General features: G+C 45.9%; 1 protein-coding gene across 4 annotated transcripts in view; it reads left to right on the forward strand.

The window, feature by feature from the left end:
- Positions 1-3,207: 3,207 nt before the first annotated feature.
- The window catches only part of EBF2 (EBF transcription factor 2), a 124,897-nt gene continuing 106,385 nt past the window's right edge, over positions 3,208-21,719 (forward strand). For 2 of the 4 annotated variants that reach the window (XM_015883033.2, XM_015883034.2), the window contains exons 1-5: positions 14,306-14,650; positions 16,968-17,124; positions 18,053-18,116; positions 18,367-18,422; positions 18,774-18,847. In XM_015883033.2, the coding sequence (XP_015738519.1) occupies positions 14,520-14,650; positions 16,968-17,124; positions 18,053-18,116; positions 18,367-18,422; positions 18,774-18,847 (482 nt within the window). In that variant the 5' untranslated portion in view covers positions 14,306-14,519. Of the gene's footprint in view, positions 3,648-14,304; positions 14,651-16,967; positions 17,125-18,052; positions 18,117-18,366; positions 18,423-18,773; positions 18,848-21,719 lie in introns of those variants that run through there. The other 2 variants (XM_015883035.2, XM_032448886.1) reach the window with 2 other exon arrangements.

Consider the following 21,719-nt stretch of genomic DNA (forward strand, 5'->3'; position numbering starts at 1 on the left):
GCACGCCATGACCCATATCACGTTTTGCTAACAACGGCGTCCATTCATTGCTTAATTAAATCGTTAATTAAGTTCCACGCGTGGACTCGATAGAACAATTCATTGTGGGCTCAATGCAGTTTCCAACCTGTTGAGGAGAACAGAAATCAATTCGTTGCCATTCCCTGGATGTTGCCCACCTCACGGAGCACCCATCGATGTGACATCATTGGCTGCCCTTCATGGCACGAGTGGGCTGTGCTGAGTGAGATTCCCATGCCCTGGGGGTGGGGGATGTTTAACACAGACCATCCGGAAATAGGAACATCAATTTGTAGGCTTGTTTTGAAAAGAGGGAGTGTTGGTTGGAGCAGAGAGGAGCAGGGGAAGAGCATGAAGTTTATGCTACAATTAGAATCCAAACGTTTTGATTTTTGGAGAGAACTGGACAAAATTCTCTTAAATGCTTCAAATGGGAACCTCTTTGCTCTTTCCCTTTCACTGAAACCTGTTTTGAGTCCCCAAAAATAACTCGTAGAGGTCAGGTCCCTCCCATTTATATGTTCACAATGGTATGTGGCATTTCAGTTAATGCTCAGAGCCAAGAATACTTCCAAGTTCTTCGGGGCAGCTCTGGGTATTTGTCCTTGATGAACCCAATGCTGGCACTCAGTGTGTGGACAGGGTGGGAGCTGTATGAGGCTGCTGGGGGAATTTGAGACGGGAGGTCATAAATACTGGACAATTTCCACTCTAGGTCATGGTTGATGAATGATGAGCTAACGTGGCTTGTAGAACAGGGAATGTCTTGTCTTCTTCTAAAATATTTGTTTGTACACCTGTGTTTTTCTCTATGTTTTTTAGGATAAAACCCGTCAGGAAAGGGAAGCAAAAGATGAAACAGATGAAGCAAATGTGGAACAGCAGCAGCGGGATAACAGGCAGCTTCCTTTGGGGTATTTCTTTCCCAGTATCTTAAATACAAGAGGTGAGAGGATAAGCAGGAATCCTGAATCCCATGCACATGCGAGTCTAGTTAAGCAGAGACCCAGCAAGCTCAGCAATGGAGTCTTCTTCTACCACTGTGTATATCACAGTGGGACAATGCAGCTTTGCCTGCAGGCAAAAGTTGTGCTGTTTGTGTGCTCGTGTTGGGGAGCAGCACCCAGAATTTCCTTCCCTTATCTCCACCTGCAGGCAGCCACAGCACAGACCTGTGCCTGCCAGTACAGCCAAATTGCACCAGCTGTCTACAGCTGGTCATAGAAAGTGTGCTCCATGGGCCTGTAATTGCATTTACTCACCTAATTAGTGGTGAAAGGGAGAGTTCCATGCCAAAAAGAGAAGTCTGATGAAGGTTGCTTGGTGAGAGCAGCTGTAAGGGTAACAAAAACCAGCCCCAGCTTTGGGGAGGTCAGAACATGTTACTGGTGGGGCGTCTTTGGAATAGGCTCCATAACCCCTTACCTTTAAATTTACTCACTAATGTGAAAGGATAGATGGCTAAAGGAGCTTTGAACACAGCAGAATGCACATTCCTAAAGTCACAACTTGGAAATGTAGGTGATGCCTTTTCCTCAAGTTTACCAGTGCAGCTGTGCAGTAACCACAAAATTCAGAGCAATATACTGCCAAGCAAATGGACCTTTGGACACATGACAGGGCTTGCAGTGCTGAAACTCAAAACAAGCTTTCAACTGGTTTAAAACACCATCTTGATTCCCATGATGTTTGCACCTTTCAGGATCAAGACTGATCTCGGTAGTTCTTGTGCTTCAGGTAGGTTTCTGTATTAATTACATTGCTGGTTTAACTTCCAAATCAGAGCTGGGTGAATGACTCAGCTGCTATTTTATTGCTACCCTTTCAATTTTAGGTGGGAAATGTTTTATATAACTGCACTGTGTCACGTTTTCAGCTGAGGAAAGACATGTTACTTTGCTGCCTCAGGTCCTGTGAGACCTTCTAACCCATAAAAATGGCAGTGTAGCATTATCCTCTCCTATTAGACATGCAAGAAAATACATCCACTGATTGTTTATCTTCCAAAGAGATGAAAGATCACAATTTAAATACTCCCCTTCCTCCCCATCTTTATCTGTCCAATATCTATCAGGGACAATGAGGAATGTTCAGGAGTTCCCAGATCCAACCTAAACCTTCCTTTAATCCATCCTCTATGTCCACATTGCTGCCTGTGCTGGGTGACAGCCTCCATAGGAAAGTAATTAATTCCTCCAAGGTTTTTCCCATTAGGGGGTTTATCTATCAGTGCTGTATTGCAGTAGGAAATGCAGTAATGCTGCCACCTATGGAAAATATCCCAAACCCGACCTTTTGCAGCCCAACAAAATGCTTCTGCAGCTGTGAAAACAGGATCTGAATGTGCACCATTGATCTGCAGATAAAACCACGCATTTGTTACGGGGTCTCAGTTAATCTAAACGTGAAGGGAGCTCAAATTCTCTTCCTTTCAAATAAATTAGTTTTGAAATTGAAATTGTTTCCGGAAATTGGTCCTTAAGACAATATTTTTACTTGACGGTGGCACCTGGAGGCCTCAGCATAAAAAAACCCCACCGCCCTATGGTGGTAAGTGCTGTGAAAACATCAGACAGAGCTGGGCAGCACTTCCAGCCCCCCATCTTTCCTCACAGAGGTGTGGAAGATGTCAGGGAAAATTAAGTTCTTCAAGGATCAATCTGACTTCTGCACATGTGTAATGAATGGATTTGCTTTGGGTGACTGCTGTGGGGTGTTGCTCTGTGGGTCGATGCTGTCCCCCAAGAACGGGGATTCCATCACCTCCTTGGGTAGCCTATACTAGTGCCTGACCACTATTAGTGGTATAGTATTATAGTGGTATAGTATTCTTTCTTAATACATATATATATTAAGAAATATACTATATATATAAATATAGTACTATTCCTTCTTAATATCCAACTGAGCCTCCCCTGGTGCAACTTAAGGCCATCACATCTTTATTGCAACATCCTATTGCTGTTACTGGGAGCAGAGGACGATCCTCACCTCACCAGCACCTCCTTTCAGCCTTACAGCTGCTCTGCCCCATTAGCAACACATGGAGTTGGTTGCTCATGGAGGCTGTGGATGCCCCATCCATGCAGGCATTCAAAGCCAGGCTGCATGTAGCTCTGTGCAGCCTGGGCTGGTGCACACAGCAGGGGGTTGATGACCCTGCACACAGCTGGGGGTTGAAAGCAGATGGTCACTGTGGTCCTTTTCAACCCAATGACTCTATGAAAGCACTGAGGGGAGCAGCAGGCAGTGAACACTGAAACCCAGGAGCAAAGCTGTGCCAGCACAGGCTTCTTCCTCATAGAAAAGCAGACCTTGTCCTCCCCACTTCCTGACCTCACACACAGAACAGAGAATTCCAATAGAAATCTGAGCAGTACATTCAATTTTTTTGTCTGTTCAGTTTAAGGGGAGGAAGGAATGAGTCCTTACAGGTGTGAGCCCCCACAGGTGCCCTTAATGATCTCTTAATGAGAACCCTGGGACAGCCCAGAGGCACAAGCAGAACCTTCTAGAACTTTGCAAGCTCACTTGGACTCTTGATATAAAGCCCCTCTGCCACATGGCTCTACTTGCTGGCAGTGCTTTTCTCTCCTAGAAATCCTTCTTGTGAAGATGCGTATCTGGTAAGAATCAATTTATTTTATGGTGATATGATGGTGGTTTTCTTGTTGTAGTTGTTGAGTTTGGTTTGGTGCTGCTTTGGGCTTTCATAACAGTGTGAGAAAGGGCTTGGCCCCTTTATTTACCTATTATTACTCTTTGCAGTAGTGATGCTTTTGCTCTTATTTTCATGGTGTTGTTGTTGCTACTTGACTTGGGTTTGTTATAATCAACCTGACAGTAAAATGGTGGGAGAATGTGCTGTAGGCTTTGGTTGCTCATGCAGGCCTGAGACCTCTAGAAAAAGAGGAATTTATCCATAAATGTCTACAAATATTCTGATTTTCTTTACATTTATCTTGTTTTTTGTCTATTTTGCTCTTTCTTTGCTGAATAAGACACGTGTAAGATGCTTTTAAAGGGGAGGGGTGGAAGTACACTGGCTATGGGCCTACCTATAGGCTTTATCTTTTTATCTGCTTCAGTTTAAACTAATATTCTATTGTTCCAAAGTTATTTTTCTGTGAGTTCTTGTGTTCTTTTTTTCCCTCTTTCTAGCTCTAGGCTGGGAGAAAGCATGTTGTTTTAGGGTGGTTCCAAGCCTTAGCCTAACATGGAAGGGTCATAGCACCTGCCTAACAGAAAGGGGTTGTTGTATGGAGTTGTATGGAGAATGGAAATGTAAGGATGGGTAATACTTAGCGTGGCCTTAGTCCTGAAAGCTGTTCCAGGTGTCCTGGATTAGCTGCTTAGCACACTGTGATTGGGCAGCTGTGCTGCTTGCCCTGCTCAGGGCTGTTATACAAAGCAAAGGAGGCAATGTGGAGGAACACATAAAAATCCAATCTGGTGTTAACGATGGCAGTGCTGTTGTGTAGCAGAGTAATGAGAGCTGAGCAGGGAGCAAAGGTCTGAATACTCAGGTGATGCTCGTAAGACAAGGCTCAGCAATCAGCAGTGTGGGTTGTTACCTTAAAAAGCATTGCTAATTGCTGTGGGTGAGACTGGACTTGAAACTGGACTTGAAACCCTTGGCTTTATAGACTTGCTTTTGTTAAGTGATGTGAAAAAATATGCTTATGTTGTTTTCCTCTTGCCATGAATGCAGTAGATGTGTTATGTCATACTTTGAGTCTTAGCCTTATTTTTGAGGTATAAAAATGTTTATTTCATGCTTGCTGCAAGGACTGCCTGAAGGACTGCCATAATGGGGATCTATTTCTTGATCTCAGTAAGAAGCAGCAGCACATGCCTCTCCACATTAAGTGTAAGCAATGCACCTGGAGCACATGTTGTGCTTATCTCATTCCTTGTGTATTGCACACAGCTGTGTGCTGAGGCCTGGGCTCACTTCTGTGGTGTGCAAAACTTATGGTCCTACTGTTTTCTGATCTTCAGAGCATCTGCTTCTGACCTGGGATGCTGGCAAGACTTAACCAATACATTTGAGTGTATTTTGAAGCTGCTGTGGGGGCAGGTTGAGGGTTGCATTTGATAAAGTAGTTCATGTTTCTAGTTCTGAAATCTTAACGTGTCTTGATCAGCTTTGGAGGAAATAAGAGCAGTTCTAAAATGGCTGATTCAGTAATAAATCATTCCATCATCCTTCCCCTTAGATCACAGCCTTTGTTATCTCGCTCTCATCAGCTCCACGTGGGCCTGAGAGAAGCAGAAAGGTGGAAAGAGGAGAAAAGCAGCTTCTGATATTTTTGGAAAGAGTTTGACTGTGATGTAAAACTCTGGGGCTTGTGATTATTTGGCAAATGGAAGCTGGAGTGCAGAATTGCCTGATAGAAACAAGTGCAAAGCCAGCAAGGTAGCATGCAAAGAGTGGTGGTGCAGATGGAGGATATAATTCAGCCTCTAAGGAGGACACTGCAGACTGTCAATGTCTGGGTTTTGGAAGGTGTATTCTTGGCTCTAATGTTATTCTGAACCTGCTTTGTGTTGGTCACTGAAGGGGAGAATTGTTGTAAATGCTTCTGTGTGCTGGTATCCTGGAAAACAGCCTGGCTTGATGTCATACAGGATGTCTTGATTCTATCAGTAGCAGTTATCTGAAGTATTTTTATTTCATGGCAGTTTCAGATAAACTTTTCCTGGTTGGAGTCGAGCTGAATTTTTCCAAGGAGGAGTCACTCTTTTCCACTGTGGCCAAACATGAGAATTTTTCTATTATCTGCTTTTCATTTTTGCTTGTCATCTGTGGATCTTCAGCCATGTTGCAAATGCACCTTATGCTCATTTAATAGGTAGGGAGTAAGGAGATGGGCGTGCTTTATGCTATGGAATAACTTGCTAGTGGGACCTGAGGTTATTGATCCTCAATTTATTGCTGTGAGTTGTTCCTGATGCATTCTGTGCTTGCACCAGAAGTTGGGTTTAATCCAGATGATAATTCCTCATTGTGAGGAGCTCCTTTGGATTGGTGCTTGGGTATCAGGCCTGACAGTGCGATACAAATCTCCTTCAAAAGCAAACAGCAAAAGAGCGTTCATTAGGAAAGAAGGTTCATTAGCTTTGCTTGCTGTCAAAGAAATGAAGATGCTGGTGGTGCTGTGGTTGTGCAGACCACAAGATGGTGGCATTGCACAGGTAAACGACATGCAGAGCAGCGGCTTCTGCTGCAGGTTGGTTTTATGTGCTACCCTACAAGAAGACTGAATAAGGTTCTAGTTGGAGAACAGGTAAAATAGGGCAGAATTCCTGGTTTCCTGTGTAATTTCAGACGAGTGGCTGAACTTCTATAAACCTCTTTTTCCAAACTGTAAATTGAGTAAATAAATCATCCTTCTATTTCCCCCACTGCCACCTACTGTTCAGCCTCTTAAATCAGTGCGTGTATGTAATGCCTGACTCACTATCATCCCTTTTCTTTTCAAGTAATTGGAGAGCCCTTGTAATACTTTAATTGTTAATGAACTGTGCAGTTGATGAGCCTTTTCTCTTGACCTATGGACTCATGTCACTTCATCCTCCAGACCTACACTGGAATTGTACTCTGTAGATCTGCCTTTTGCCTTTCTACCCAAAGGGTTGAGGTTCTGCTGCCAGCTTCTCATGTGCTTCCCACTGTTGGAAGTGCTGCTGTTGTGATGATCTCAAGTCGTCAGTTCAACTACTCAGCTTCCTGTTCCCCCAGCAGTCCAAATCTTTATCCAAGACCCCCCCATTGCTTCTTTTAGAGCCTTTCTCCTATCAAAACTACTCCCTTATCAGCATGTTTGTCAGCACCTTGACTCTGATAATGGTGAGGGCTCACCCCTTTTGTGTACACACTCACTTCTATATCATTTTATCAGCTACTGAGGAGAAAGTTGCCTTCCAGACTCCTTAGACTTACTAAAGGGAAATGATTACCATCTTAAGAATTATCTTTCTTGATTAGAAGGTGATCTTCATTGTTGTATTGAGAAAATGCAGGTCAGAGTGACTTCATGCCATAATGTGGGTGAAGTTGTATCTTCTCTTGGTTCTCCTTTTGGGTGCCTCTGCTTTCTTATCTCTTGGTCTCTTGAGAAGTTCAGTCTGTGAGCAGTGCAGTGAAGGAGCTTTATATTCCATCTGTATTAAACAGCAGCCACTAGAGCGTCACATAAGCAGAGTACACTGCTGGTACCATCCCATACTGTTTGTACTTGCAAGCCAGCAATGGAAGTAGCAAGCAGGAGAGTCTTAAAGCTGTATGGCATGGATGTATTATAAGCAAATTCCATAGCCCTTCCATTGCCATGAAAACATCCAGCTACTTTGATAATAGTCTGTTTAGATGATGCTTAAGCAGGCCTGCTGGAAGGACATCGCACTAGAAATGTTTTCAAATGAAAGCTGGAGCCTGTACTTAGTAGAACTGATTTTTGCTGTCTTGCTGCAGATTATGAATGGAGAAAGAAATTATATGCCATATGCTCCAACATATTCTACCCTTCAGATGCTTGCAACACATGCTCTTGAAAACAAGTGTGTGTTTTCCTTCTCTAAAGCCAACTAATACATGTGGATGGCAAAGCTTTGTCTGCTTGGGGTGCTCTTCTGAACCACTATGAACCCATTCATCAGTTCTATTACCTTGGACATGCTGTGGACTTGGAGTGACTGACTGTACTGCTTTCTCCAGTAGCTCAGTACCAGGGGAGGATGCATGTGGAAAACTGGTTTTCTTCCATTCCCGTTCTCACCTGCTATTCCCCCCTATTGCCTGGTATTATCCAACTGATGTGCAATGACTATAAAACCAGAATAGCCTGCCTTGGAAGGGCTGTCCCCAGCAGAGATATCTGATGAACTGTGGCCAATGGGACAGTTCTTATTCTCTGATCTATTGAGAAAAACATGCCTGAGTTGATTTCAAGGCTCATTACATGTTAAAATCTCATGGCTCACATTGAAATCTACACTGGGCATCTCTACTTTGGGCATCTCTACTTGCTGCACAGCCTGACTCTGATTGTTTTAATGGTGCCTTTTTGTGGCATGCTGACAATGATCCTTCACCAGTGAGAATCTAATCTGGCTTCTGCTCTTATCAGATACCAGCTAATCTGAATTTGATTTCTTAATGTGGGCTGATATTATATTTGGGTATTCCCCTAGAATGCCTTCAGAAAAGCCTTATCTGTACCCATTACCCATCAGCCTTGGGTCCATCATCTTTTACAGTGCATATGGACTTTATTTGTCCTCAGGCTTCATCTTTGCTGTTGTGAGTCTCTGCTTATGGAAAACATGCTTGAGAAGCTGCAGTTAAAGTTATGTTTGGATATGATATATCTGTCAGGCACAAAGTTAAAGGATATTCTTTCCTTCTGTTGCAGTATCTCAGCTTGGTTGCAGGGGGCATGTGGTACAGCCTTTCATTTCAAGTATATTAGCAATGCACTTTAGTAGGAATAGTATCAGGTTATTTAGTAAAACATTATTTTTTCCCCATCTAACTAATACTGATGATGGAAATGTAATGATGCCCAGATGCTTTTAAGTAGCAGAGCCATTTAGGTACGTGTAAATTTCAAAGCATCTCTATTTACTCTAAAAATGAATACTGAAGAAGTAGTGATGAAAGAAACAGTTCAGATGGTGAATGGGAATTGAATAGCACAGAAGGCATAAAACTCACGGTGGATTTCTCCTTCCCTTAGGAAGGGTCTGGGATGGAGCCCTAATAATTTAGGGGTGAACTAAAAAAATGGAAGCTCAGTGTTGTGGGGGTCTCACCCTGTGGAAATCTATTGTGAACCATTGGTGCTATGGATCCTCAGCCTCATTGCCTGTGTTAAAGAGCAAACATTTGCAGGATCAGAATCTGGTCACGCAGACCAGCAGCTGTTGATCATTGAGGGAGGAGTCCAGTGAGGTTCATGGAGCCAGGAGTGCAATGGTTCAGTTCCACCAAATCAAGAATAAAAACAACACTGCAACGCTCTTCAGATTATTAAATACACTTCAGAGAAGAGCAGAGCTGTCTCTCCAAGGTTGTGAAGCTCTAATTATGATATACTGAGCTTCTAACTACTTCCTTCTTGCCTTATGGAAAGAACATAGGACTAGTCAGATTAGATTAAGCTTCTTGTATGTTATATCTTAGCTTCAAGTACCAGATGCTTTAAAAGGAGGAGTGGGAGGCAGATGTTTTGATTATTGACCATCCCCAAGAGAGATCTTCTCCATCCTGGTAATTTGTATGATGGCAGCACCAATAACCTCCAACCAGATTCAGAATCTTGATAAGTGAGTTTTCCCACTCAATGGCTCAGATTCTACAAAAAGAAAAAGTTGTGTTCACAGTTCTTCATGTTTTGAAACAGTGGGAAAAATCAAATTATCATCCAACGAGGGGCTTAAAGTCAGTAGGCAGAGTGTCCCTATGGCATGGCTTCAACCTGAGTATTCATGTGATTGAAATTAGACACCTGTTTAAGACAGAATTGAGTCAAGAAATAAAAGGGAGGCCTTGTACAGATGGTTAAGCATGTGTATATCGTCAAGTAATTCTTGTAAGACCATTCTGGTGGCTAATATAGGTTAAGGATAAGAATGTTGGTAGGACTGGGGACTGTTTTAGGCTCATGTTAGTGAGTGGATGTGATTCTGCTCCTCATTGTGTCTACATTTGTCTGGTTTCTTATGGAGGATGCATTTCCCAGCTGGAGCTGTGTCACAAAGTGTGTGTATGGTGGGACTATAAAGGCTGTGATAACCCAAACTTTGCTTGTTGCATTTGAAGTTCAATGTTGGTAATTGACATCCTCAGACACATTGAAAGCTGAACTCAATTGTTTTCCATAAGCTGAGGGAGACTTCCAGCACAAATATAGACCCACCTGAAGTGTTCTTCCCCAATGTACTTGTTGGTTTGAGGCTCTGTGTGCTTAGGAAAACAAACTCAGTGCTGAGGCTTCTAAGTCTGCATTATAAACTAAAATGGAACATACACTCCCGATGGTAAAATATTCTTTGCTAACGTGTTCCAAGAGCCACGTTAAGCAAAAGGCAGTAAAAGTATCTTAAAAAGCTGGATGTAAAACCTAGCAGATGTGCTTTTCTGTTGTAGTGAGGAAAGCACCTACTTAATGGAATGAATGGGGGGCTCGAAGGAGGATGTGGCGGTTACAGTGTTTTCTATTTGGGAAAGGAGAAGTTATTAAATGCTTACTTATGCATTTGTAAGTTGGAAAGCATTTTGTTTGGTGCTTATAGATGTGACACTTCTTGCACTGGGCAGCAGGGAGAGTTGGCTCTGGTTGGCGTCACCTTTATGACCCAAGGGGAGGGAGCAGGTACAGCTCAGGATCTGACAGCTGTGAAACCTTCTTTCTAGATGCTTCCAAATAGCACAGGGAAGAGAGCAATCCTATATTTGGAGATGCAACTTTTTCCAGCCATCAAATCAAGTGCTCTGCTTCTGAGATAAAGCAGAAGTTATAGCAAACAAAAGGTTCTAGAATAGATGTAGCCCTCAGCAATGCATTTTTACCCCCCTGTCTTGCACGCAGCATTCCCAGTTAAGAGCCCAGGCTGCATTTAGGATTTTGTTGCGTGCACCTGCGCTGCTTTAAACCTGTATCGAGCACTTCAATAGGCTCTCCTTGCTCCAAACATTCCTATTTAAATGAAACGGGCCACCCTTTAAACGAGGGTTACGTTGAATCGGAGCAGCCGTGCAAAGCAGAGCTGTGTGCGAGTGCTGAGTGCCCCATGCCCTTAAGACCCGAGTCAGCATCGCAGCCTCCTATTGCTTCTCGTTACCGTGTGCTCTTATTGCGATGTTGGCTCTGCCTTTGGGCTCCGGGAAGTTATTTTCGGGGAGCTCTTCGTTTCTCAAATACCGTTGTTTGCTTTCAAAACCACGGGAGCGTGTTTGCATGCGAGCAGCTTGCTTTAAGAAAGGCTTAAATATGAAGTGTTTGTCAACAGGAATGAAACTCGCTGAGATTGTCGGGTGAAGAAGGAAAGAGGAATTATCCTTTCCCCTCTGACATTGATAATTTTAACCTACGATTTGTTCCCTTGGGACATCTGAAGGGATGCTGAATTATCACGAATTCAAGAGCGAGAACGAAGTGCTTCCATCTCAGTGCCTTTATTGGCCGTAGCCTGACTTGCCTTCTTCACTTTTTGCCCGTAAGAGTGGGAGGAAATAACAGCAGTTTTAAGGTTATGCGTTCTAGGACTTGCGTATACACTGAAGATAATACTTTCCTTCCTCTTGGGAGTTCCCAAGGCGTTGTGAAAGTTGATTCTGGTGCCTAAAACCTTTCGAGGAGGGCGGGTGTCTCGCTTTACCGCATTAAACACGCTCACCTGTCCCGCTGTGCGGCACCGAGACGAGCTGCTCCTCCGCAAGGAAACGATCAGCGCTCACTGAACAGCCGCTTTTATTTCCTCCTTAAGATGAGGAAGAAAAGCGGTCTGAGCGATTCCCGAAGTGGGGTTGGGGTTCTCCCATGGGGGGGTTGAGTAGCTCCGTTCTTCCCCCCCCCCCCTCCGAGTTGCGTCGCTGCTGCCGGGCTGCCCTCCCCGAGCCTCGCACACGCTCTTCTTTCTGCCTCTAAATTCTCTTTGGAGCGAGTTGTGTACCCGGCGGAGTTGGGGCTGCTCGAGGCTTTCGTCTATTTAAGAAAAGCTTTCGGTTTGTTCCCCCCTGCCCTCCTCCTTCCCCTCCTTCTTCCCCTCCAAGCCGATGCTCTCCTCCATCCCTCAGTCCTTGGTGCCGTTTACCTGTCGCTTGCCGCTGGAACGGACTCAACCGCAGCGACCTCAACAGCGGCTGCACCGATGTCAGCGCTGATTTCGCTTGCAGAACTTGCATCGGGAGAAATTGAGGGTTGTGCTTTCTGCAAACTGTGCCTAAACCGGCTGCTCGAAGTAGGGATTTCAGGGATTCCAGACCCGGAGTTTCAGGCTTTAGAAGTGCTTAAGTGCTGCTTTATTGACATACATTGCAAAGAAGAGAAAGTTTTAGGAAGGAGGGGAGAGAATTCCCTCTCCCCTCCGGGATCGCTCCATCTCCCCGGTGTGGGGCTGAACCCACGACCCCTCCCCATCCCGCGGGCAATGTGTAGGGATCCCGGGCTGCCCCACGGCCACAGCCCCGCTGAACCAGCGGGGAACGGTTCTGCTCGTTTATCCCTCAAGTGCCGAATTCTGGTGGCAGCTGTTTGGGGCGAGGGGAGCAAGTCTCCTCTGACCCCCTCCGCTGCCCCCTGACCTGCTATGAATCCCTAAAAGCATCGCTCCCCCCGGGGCCACGGCACACGAGTCTCCATTGTCCCCAAAGCTGGCACGGTCCCGGAACCCACCGGGCTTCCCTGAGCATCTCACTGGGACTGAATAAGCAGCTGCCTTCAATCCGATCGGAGCGCCTCTAACGCGGTACAGTGGCAGACTCGGCTGTATCGGGACTTCGGCTCTTAGGAAAACACTTTCTCCTTATGAATAAATCAACCAAGGTTCGCTCGAGTGGGAATTCCACCGCCATCCCTTCCCATCCACGCTCCGGCTTTAGGAACTGATGGGGAAACGATGGGGGTGACACAGCCAAAAAACGCTCCTGGTACAAAAAGGAGACATTAAACCGAGGGATCGGACCCGTGCCTGGAGTGGGAACAAAAAGTCCCCGTCCCTTCACGTTGTACGCTTATTCTCTTATACCTTTGAGTAGATCACCCTCTTTAAGTTTTAACCTCGGAGCATTGAGGTGCGGTTCCGATTCTGATCGCAGCCCCGAACTGCTGCTTTTATTCAGTAATGCCCCGTTCGCTGCCCTGCTCGAATCGCTCATTGAACGCCGATGGGTTTGGTAGTAAACCTCCTTAACAGAGATATGTGGGATGGATGGGTTCATCTCCTGCCGTATCTGTCACTCATGTGGACAGAATAATTCAATCCCGGCTTCGGGTTTGAATTAAGGACGCATTTCTATATAAAGCTTATCGGAAGACTTTTGTGGGGGAGGATTTGGGGGTAATTTCTTTTAGGAGAACCGTCTCAAATGTCACATAAGCTGTATCGGTCTGACACGTATTAGAAAGGTGGCTCTGCGAGATGGGAGTGGAAACAGGAGCTGAAAACACAGCTTGAATTTCGGTCTGAATCTCATCCCGTTATAAAATAAAGCGGGTTGGAGTGAGGAGCTGCGCATAATGAGCGGAGGAAATCCTCGCTCTGTCCCTTTAACTACCGAACATCTGATTCCCTCATCTGGCAGATGGTCTCTGAGCACAGATTTGCATTCATTGTCTTGAAATCTGTTTTCGCGTTGGTGTTATATGGATTTCGGAGGCAGATCTATGCCCGGATCAGAACACAGAAGGAAAACAGCAACGAGCCCAAATGGCTTTATAAAATAAAACCACAGCGGCCCGCTGTGCAGCCGGCCGGGATAACTTCGCTTTTTCCTTTACCAAGGGATGTTTTCCACGTTGGTTTAACGGAGGGTGGTTCAGGCTCGAGTTGACAGCCCCGTCCGCTGTTAGTGCTGCGGGTGGGGCGGCCTGTCGTGCCCCCATCCCCTCACTCAGAGCCTCCTTTGAGTGTATCGTGGTACGTGATTGTGTTGCTTTCAAATATAGCGCCTGGAAGCGATCAGCTGCGTGTTTTACGAGGCCGGACGGGGGAGGTCCTGCGGGGCGCTGCGGGTCCCGGCTGGGACGCGGCGGTGTCGCCCCGCACCGGGGCTTGTTCGGGACCGTAACCGAGAGGTTCAGAATTACCTTCAATCCTCCAATCTGAGCGTTGTATGGAAATAAAAAGCCCTTATATGGATACAGGCTCCTCCCCCCTTTCCCGGCGCGCCCGCTCCGGGCTGTGTAACCCATTCATGGTGACGGGGTGGGGAAGCAGCGGCTCTTCCCGGCGCGGTGTCATCAACCTCCGTCTCTCCGTTCCTTCTTTTTCTTCCCCCAAATCATCCCGAGCCTTTTTTGTTATTGTTGTTATTGCTTTTTTTTTTTTTTCCCTCTTCTCCTTCCGGATTAGGCAGCGATCAACCCTTCTTCTCTCAGTGCCTTTCTCGAAACAGGTGATCCCTTCTAACGGCCCTCGGTTTGTGGATGCGGCTCCCTGCGTTTGGAAGATGACGATGCCAAGAGAGACCGAATCGGCTTAACTCACTTTGCCAGAGGAGAAACTTCACCCCCACCCCCCCCATCACCCTTCCTCTCCCCCCCCCCAGCCCTCCCCCCCCCATTTGAAGGCACTCAAACACACGTAGCACTTAAAGCTGAAGTTGGTTTCAAAGCTGAAGTTCTCCGCTTGCCCGGGATTTGTGTGTGTCAATTTTCAGGAGCTGCGTATTTTTTTTCTTCCCCTCCTCCCTGATTTCCCCCCCCTTCCCCCCCCCTCCCTACACCCCCCCAATCGAAGGAAACTGTTGCTATTTGGAATAGACTTCTTAAATGTTTGGGATCCAAGATACTTTGGGAAGAGGACCGATTCTGAAAGACAAAACTCTGGGTTCTGAGATGGATTCCGTCAGGTCCTGGGTCAGAAACGTTGGGGTTGTGGATGCAAATGTAGCAGCACAAAGGTAACCGGGAGCGGTTTTCTCCTCTTTCTTCCCTCTCTTTTTATTTCTTTTCCTTTATCCCCCCTCCTTTTACCAGCAGCCGTTTCTTTCCCCCCTCTTATTTGCATTTGATATCAAATTGATTTTCTCCCTTTCTGTCCCCTCACCCCCCCACTTCCCTCCCCGGACTTCTCAATGAGGGTTCAGGGCAGTGCAGGCAGAGATGGGGACACAGCAGAGCATCGCGACTCCTCATATCCACTGCAGGGTCTGACAGCAGACATCGGCTCCCCCCCCCCATCCTTCTTTTTCCCCCCCTCTACACAAGAGCCTTGTCGGAAGGAATCGCTCCTTCTAGCGATACCAACGACTCTTTCCCACTTCCCGAGCCGTACAGCAGAATAGAAGCAGCCAAAGTTTAAAAAATCAACTCAAACGCCGATCTTCCCCCCCCCTCCCTTTCCCTCACCCTTCATCCCATCTTGTTTTACTTAATTCAAGTCGCTACCGTGAGCGCCGGCGAAATGTTAACCCATAGATGCGGGCAGGGGGTAACAGCGTGGCATGCCGTGTTCCCACTGCTCGCACCCCGCCTGGGCTTTGGCTCTTGGTTTTTGTCGTTTAATTATTTGCAATTTTGGTTCGTTTAGTATTTAGCATCATCCCCCCCCCGCGCCACCTTATTCCTATTTATTTCAATTTATTTTTTTAATCCTCTCCTCAGCCAAGCTGGTGTAGGACCGCTGCTCTGCTCTTTTCCCTTTTAGGATGAGATGATAGAAACTCCTTTAACTAATATATATTTCTCTCATCACTCTTTGGGTACATATACACCGGGATGGGAAGGTTGAATCAGCCCTCCGAGTACGTTGGGTTTTATTTTATATAGAGGCAAAGCAAAGGGCACATGGAGCAGCAGATTGGGACACCAAAACGAGAGAGGGGGGACCTTACAGAAACAGTCCAGCCACGGCCCGATCCGTGAGCGAGTTTCTCCGTACACCATGGGAGGAGTTTATCGGAGTTTTGTGAATGTCGATAGATGGTTTAATAAACGGTGTGACGGGAAGGGGGGGGTAGGGGGGGTGATAAGACGTTTATTGCCGGGGAAAGCGAAAGCAAAAGGAAACGGTTCCTTTGGAGCTTCCAATTCGTGGCAGCGGTCGCACGGGGTTGGGGGGAGAGGGAGGGGAGGGGGGGAGAAGTAGCGCTGGGTTATTATTGGGAGCGGTAACGAACCGAGAAATCAAAGCCCTAAAGTGGGTGCAGTTGTGGCGGATGCGGTGAGTTCACACCGTACCTTATTGGCAATGGAAAACGCAGGGAAACAGCTGTAGTTCTGCGAAAGAGTTGAGTGATTTTTGCCAGCACAGCTCCGGGGGCTGAAAATTGAACAGTTCTGACTCCGGGCTTGTCTGGCTGTTAGATTTAACCCGTATGTTCGGTGCTGCTCTGCACCCCTTTGCTCCCTGTTTTGGGGATGGAGGTGTAACTTCTCGCTGCCAAACGCGGCTCGGGGTGCTGCAGAGACACAGAAGCGTTTCCAGCATCCCAAGCTGGGAAAAATCGCCGCTTTTTCTGCGGTCGGTGGGGAAGATGAGGGGAAGGGACAAATAAACCCAGATCCCCTCTGTTTAAATCCGAAGAGCCGAGCAGCAGTGCGAGGTCGGTCATTAAAGACTTCGCGACAAACTTCGCTGCTGAGGGAAGCAGACGATGTGCCCGGAACGGGCTGCCTCTCACCGGGGTGTCCTCAGGCGGTCGGTCCGCTCGTAGGAACCGCTTTCAGTTCGTTTGTATTCAGCAGGAGAAGCAAACGAGGGTGGGATGTGCGGCCATCAGAGCGCCTGGAAGCGCTGTGCTGTCTGTACTTCCCACTTCGGGGGGCAGAAATATGACAGCCGGGAGGCAAACGGGTAGAGGAGGCAGGAGAACAGCTATTGCATCTAGAGAGAAAGGAAGGGGTAGAGGAAAAGGGTAGAGGCAGGAAAACTACTATTGCAGCCAGACGAAAAATAAACAGGTAGAGGAAAGGCAGGAAAACAACTATTGTGTCCAGCAATTATTTAAGTTATTTTTTTCTTGCAAATTATTTTGTCCTCCGAGCACAGCTCGGATGCTCGAAGATGTGTGAGCCCCGATGGCACCGAATGGGGCAGAGCTCTTTCCCGGCGCTGCCTCTGAGCCGCAGTGGAGCGGCTGTTATCACCTCGCCGGGCATCCCGCACTGCCGAGCGCTCCGGGGCTCCCCCTGAGCTCCTCTTCCCCTTCTGTTTATTGCTTTGCACGATCTCTTTGTCCCTCCGCTCACCCCCTGTCCCGTGTGTTTCCTCCACAGCGGCGTAGCTCTGTCCAGAGCGCACTTTGAAAAGCAGCCACCCTCCAACTTGAGGAAATCCAATTTCTTTCACTTCGTTCTGGCTCTCTACGACAGACAAGGGCAGCCCGTGGAAATAGAGAGGACAGCTTTTGTGGACTTTGTAGAAAACGATAAAGTAAGGCTGCTTATCTTTCTTTTTCTTCCTTTAGATTAAATACCTGTTGTACCACCCGGTGCCGCACAGCCCGCTCTCGGTGAAGGGTTCAGGTGTTTGGAAGGGCTGCTGGGGCTGCAAAGCTTTCAAGCACCAACAGCACAACAGGGGTTTCCTACATTATTAATAGAATAAAAAGAAATAAAATCATTGGGGAGAAGAGGGTGGATAATAAAAAATCATCTTTTATTATTTTGGTTAAATCCACCGGATCGGCCAAGTTTTATTAGTTCCCCAACAGGAGCAGGATGTGGCCTGAATTACATCCTATCATCTACTGAGCTGTTTGCTTCTCAAGGCTCCACAGTCAGTCAGTGGCAGGGCTGGAAAAGCATTTGCTTTTGTGCTTTGGATCCACACGTGAAGTGTTTTGCGTTGCTTCATGCTGTTGTTTTTACGGCTGCTTTTCTGAGTTGTGTAAAAGATTATTGCGATTGGAAAATGTGCTCAGAGATGGGAATCTTTTAGGGAATGAAGGGGGGGAAATCCTGTGAGCAAACACTATAACGTAACCTGCAGGAAATAAGTATCAGCAGTGACAGCGCTGCAAAGTAATGGAACACATTTAAAGCAAGAAAAACCACCATGCGTTTCTGCTATCAATCTGCTCGATGTTAACTGCCTCAAAACGTCCCTGTTCGCTGCATGCTGTATTGCCTTGAGAGCAGAATAGTGACTAAGAGAGGAAAAGAAGTTCTTGAACTCCCACAGAAAGCGATGTCAGCGGTGTTTTGTAGTTTCTCCTGGATTAGTGGGAAGGTGAATTTATCCCCATCACTCAATTCACCATTTTAATGCACTTTGTGGCTCCCATCGCAATGATCGGCTCTCACATTTGTAACGTGCCCATTTAAGTTCTTGGAGAGTTGAGTTTTGATTCCTTTTTCAGGAGCAAGGCAATGAAAAGACCAACAACGGCACGCATTACAAACTGCAGCTCCTGTACAGCAACGGTGAGTGCGCTCTGCTGCTCCTCCCGCAGGCGATGAACCCGGGTGGGATTTCTAGGCACTGCTGCTGTGATTTCTAAAGGGCAGTGGAAATCCATTGGGGTTCCCTTCCTTAGCATCCCTTCATTGTTGGGGTGAGCTTTGGGGAGAGCACTATAGGCAATGAAACCAAGCTGTGTGTAATAGGGCACTGTTAAAGTGCTGCTGCGTACGGAGAGATGCGTCGGCATTAATCGCTCCTCTCTTGCTGTAGGTGTCAGGACTGAACAGGATCTGTATGTCAGACTCATTGATTCTGTCACCAAGCAGGTGAGCGTGGCTCAAATACACCCGTCCCATTTATCCGTGCTCTTCGCCTAATTCTTCCTCTTGTTCGGTTTTGTCTCGTTTGTGTTTTAGTTGCTAATAAAACTTTTGTGTTTTTATGTCGTTCTTTTTAATTTTTTATTTATTTTTCCTGTCTATGCATTATAAGGTCCTATCCAATATTTCTATATAAGCTGCCCTCCCTCTTCCAAAGGGCTTTTGGGGAACGCGTCCATTTGTAAACCACGGTGAAAAATAAGGGGGAAAAAACCCCCTTCACCACCAATTTGGCTGTGATCAGAATGAAGGGATGCCCAGGTGGTGCCCACTGACCCCTTGTCTTTGTTTTTGTAGCCCATAACTTATGAAGGACAGAACAAGAATCCCGAGATGTGCAGAGTGCTGCTCACTCATGAAGTCATGTGCAGGTAAGATGCTTTTGTTCGCGGCTGGTGGTTACGTAGATGCTGAAATGGCCTTTCAAGCTTTTCATTTGAGTGATTTTAATTTATTAAATTAACATGATCAACATTCTTTAATCTTGTTTAGTTGTTTTCCTTCCCCAAAACAATCCATCCAGGCAAAAAAGCTTCCAAACCAAAACCCAAATCCTTCCTATACTTTGTAAGTCATACTTAAAGGGTTTCTATCTTTTAATTACACATGAAAATTGGATCTTTTTTAATGTTATAATTTAGAGGGTGACATGAGGATGTTTTTAATATCATTTGTATAACCCTGAAGCTGCACATACCTTATGTATGTACATCATGCTTCCATGGTAACTCGTTACTTATCCCGTTCTCACATCATTAGATTTTTTTTTCCCCAATAAATATAACAATGCAAACGGTCAACATCCTTATATTAAAACGTATTAAATCGTGCACAGACTGTTCTTATGTGAAATGAAAAGCAAAACTGATCCTGACCTGCATTGAAGACGCCTTGTGATGGATGGATGGCGTTGGTGGGGGTGGTGAGGTCACTGCTCTGTGTGCTGCTGGTGGCCACGTTGTAAAACAGCCTCCTGACTATCAGAGATATTAATAGCCTTTATTATTTATTTTTTTAACAGGCTATTTTTTTATCAGTGGCTATTAATAGTGTGGTAATAGCAACGTATTTGGACAGACTTCTTGTTCAGAGACTTTCTCGGTGCTTAGAGAGTAGTTGATGCATTGGTTAAGTAGAATAAGAATCACATAAAAGCACAGTGTTGGTTTTGCTCCCGCTGTTTAAGATAATGAATGTTGTTACTCTCCATCAGCAATCACACGTGTGTGCAAACACTGTGAGATACACACAGTGTGTGCTCTACAAAGACCTGTAGATGCAGCAGCAAAGATCTATTGGTTGTGCATTGACTTCTGGCACACTGAGAACTTGTACACGCATTTGTATGCACTTTTGTACACATATGCTTTCACTGCTTGTGAAAATCCACTTTGTGATGGGTGAGTGACAGAGAAGGAATAGAGTTGTCCAGCTGGGTTTCTATGCTATCAAAACAAGTTGGCACATTTGGTCTTTATCTGCTTCTCCTCTTCGAAGAGAGGTTCTGTTCCAGAACTTAAATATCTCAGCTGACGCCATCCCATTCTTTAAAAGGAGTTTGTTTTCCTTCCACGCTTCTTCTCTATGATTTCCAAGTGTGAAAAGATGTTCACCTCTTTACACACCTGACCTGTGCTGGTGCCTGGAAGCATATCCAGGTCTTGATAGGCAGCATCCTAAACCACAAACTGTCATTCAGATTATACTCAACTCTCCAGCTTGCTCAATTAGCCAAGGAAGAATTACAACTCGGGGACGTCCTTTCCACACGAAACACTCCTCATTCAGTGTTTTTATATCCTCATCAAGACGTTCCATTTTTAAAGGCCTTGTTTTCCTATAGCGGGACGCTGCGCATCCCAGAGAGGCCTCACGCCCATCACTTTGAATAACACCCAGGGAACGGATCCCACTCGAGTTAAACTTGACATTTTATTTTCTTCCTTTTTAAGTGCGATAATCAAACGTTCCTCATTGTGTGCTGCTTAAGTGGCAGCATCAATTTTTAAAGCCCCAGTTCGGTTTGCAATCGTAACAGTATATAAAAATTTAATGCACTGTACCCGCTCTGCTGTCCAAATTGATGCCTACTGTTTTTATAAAGAAGGGTCTGTCTGGCTGCCTGCTCCCCTCCTTCCTATCTTTGCTAGTTGAAGGCAGGCTCTTTTTTGGGGGTATTTTTTCATGTTTTTTTATACATATTCACCACACAGATATATATATTTGCTGGATAGAGATGAGTGCATCCGAAGCTCCACATCTCCCACTCAGTGACAGACGTGTGCTGAGCAGCGCCGTTGTCTCAATATCGATACGATCTGTCATACCCATTTCATACCCATTGAAAGTTAAGCTCTCAGCTCCCAATAATTAGCGCTTTCCACGAGAGGGAGAGGTTTTATTACTTATTTATTTGCTGATCTGAAGGTGGTTTTATTCCCCCCCCTTCCATTTGGGTTCTTACAACCCAATGGGAGTGGATCCTATTGGTGCATCCCTCCCAAACGCACAGTGGATAGAAATCAAAGTTAAAGCTCTCCTCTCCCAGAATAACTTTTTTTTTTTCCCCCTCTGTCCTTTTCATTTCTTCTCCCAATTACCAACCCAGAGGAAACCGGCAAACCCTCCTTACGCCCTCAATGCTCAGAGGGTTAAAAGGTATTATAATTCGAACAGAAGTAGTCTCAGGGTCTACAGCTGGCTAATAACAGAGCTGCATTGAGCGCAGGCGAGCCCCACAGCTGTGACTTTCGCCACAAGGCTCGGAGCAGACAGCAGCTCTAATCAGCTGGGCCAGGCGGCCGCTGGGGCCCGTGGCTTTATCGGCCAGATGGTGTGAATTTAGACACTTTTGTTATGCAATTGCAGGGAGGAGTTGGGGAGAAGAAAACAAAACAAAGGCCACCATGCTGCGAGCTTATTTGAGTTTGAAATTAGAGACAGATTTCTTCTTTTTTTTTGGGTGGGGGGGGTTGTTGGGTTGGGAAGTTGAGGGTTGAATTTTAAAAGCATTTTTATTTGGGGGGGTGGTGAGAGGGGTGAAAGGATGTAAGTTCGCCTCTGATGTGAACCCTATGGGGTTTGTGGGTCCGGTGCTGTCTGCAAGAGCTTTTTGGGTTCTGCATTTGCTTGTAGTTTTGTTTTCGGGGCTGTTGGTACTGCAAACCATAGAAGGAAGTGAAATAGGAAAGCTCTGCAATGGAAAGAAATCTATGGCCCTTAATATTCTTGTTTTAAGGAAGT

The sequence above is a fragment of the Coturnix japonica genome, chromosome 22 (assembly GCF_001577835.2).
Source record: "Coturnix japonica isolate 7356 chromosome 22, Coturnix japonica 2.1, whole genome shotgun sequence".
NCBI classification, from domain to species: Eukaryota; Metazoa; Chordata; class Aves; order Galliformes; family Phasianidae; genus Coturnix; species Coturnix japonica.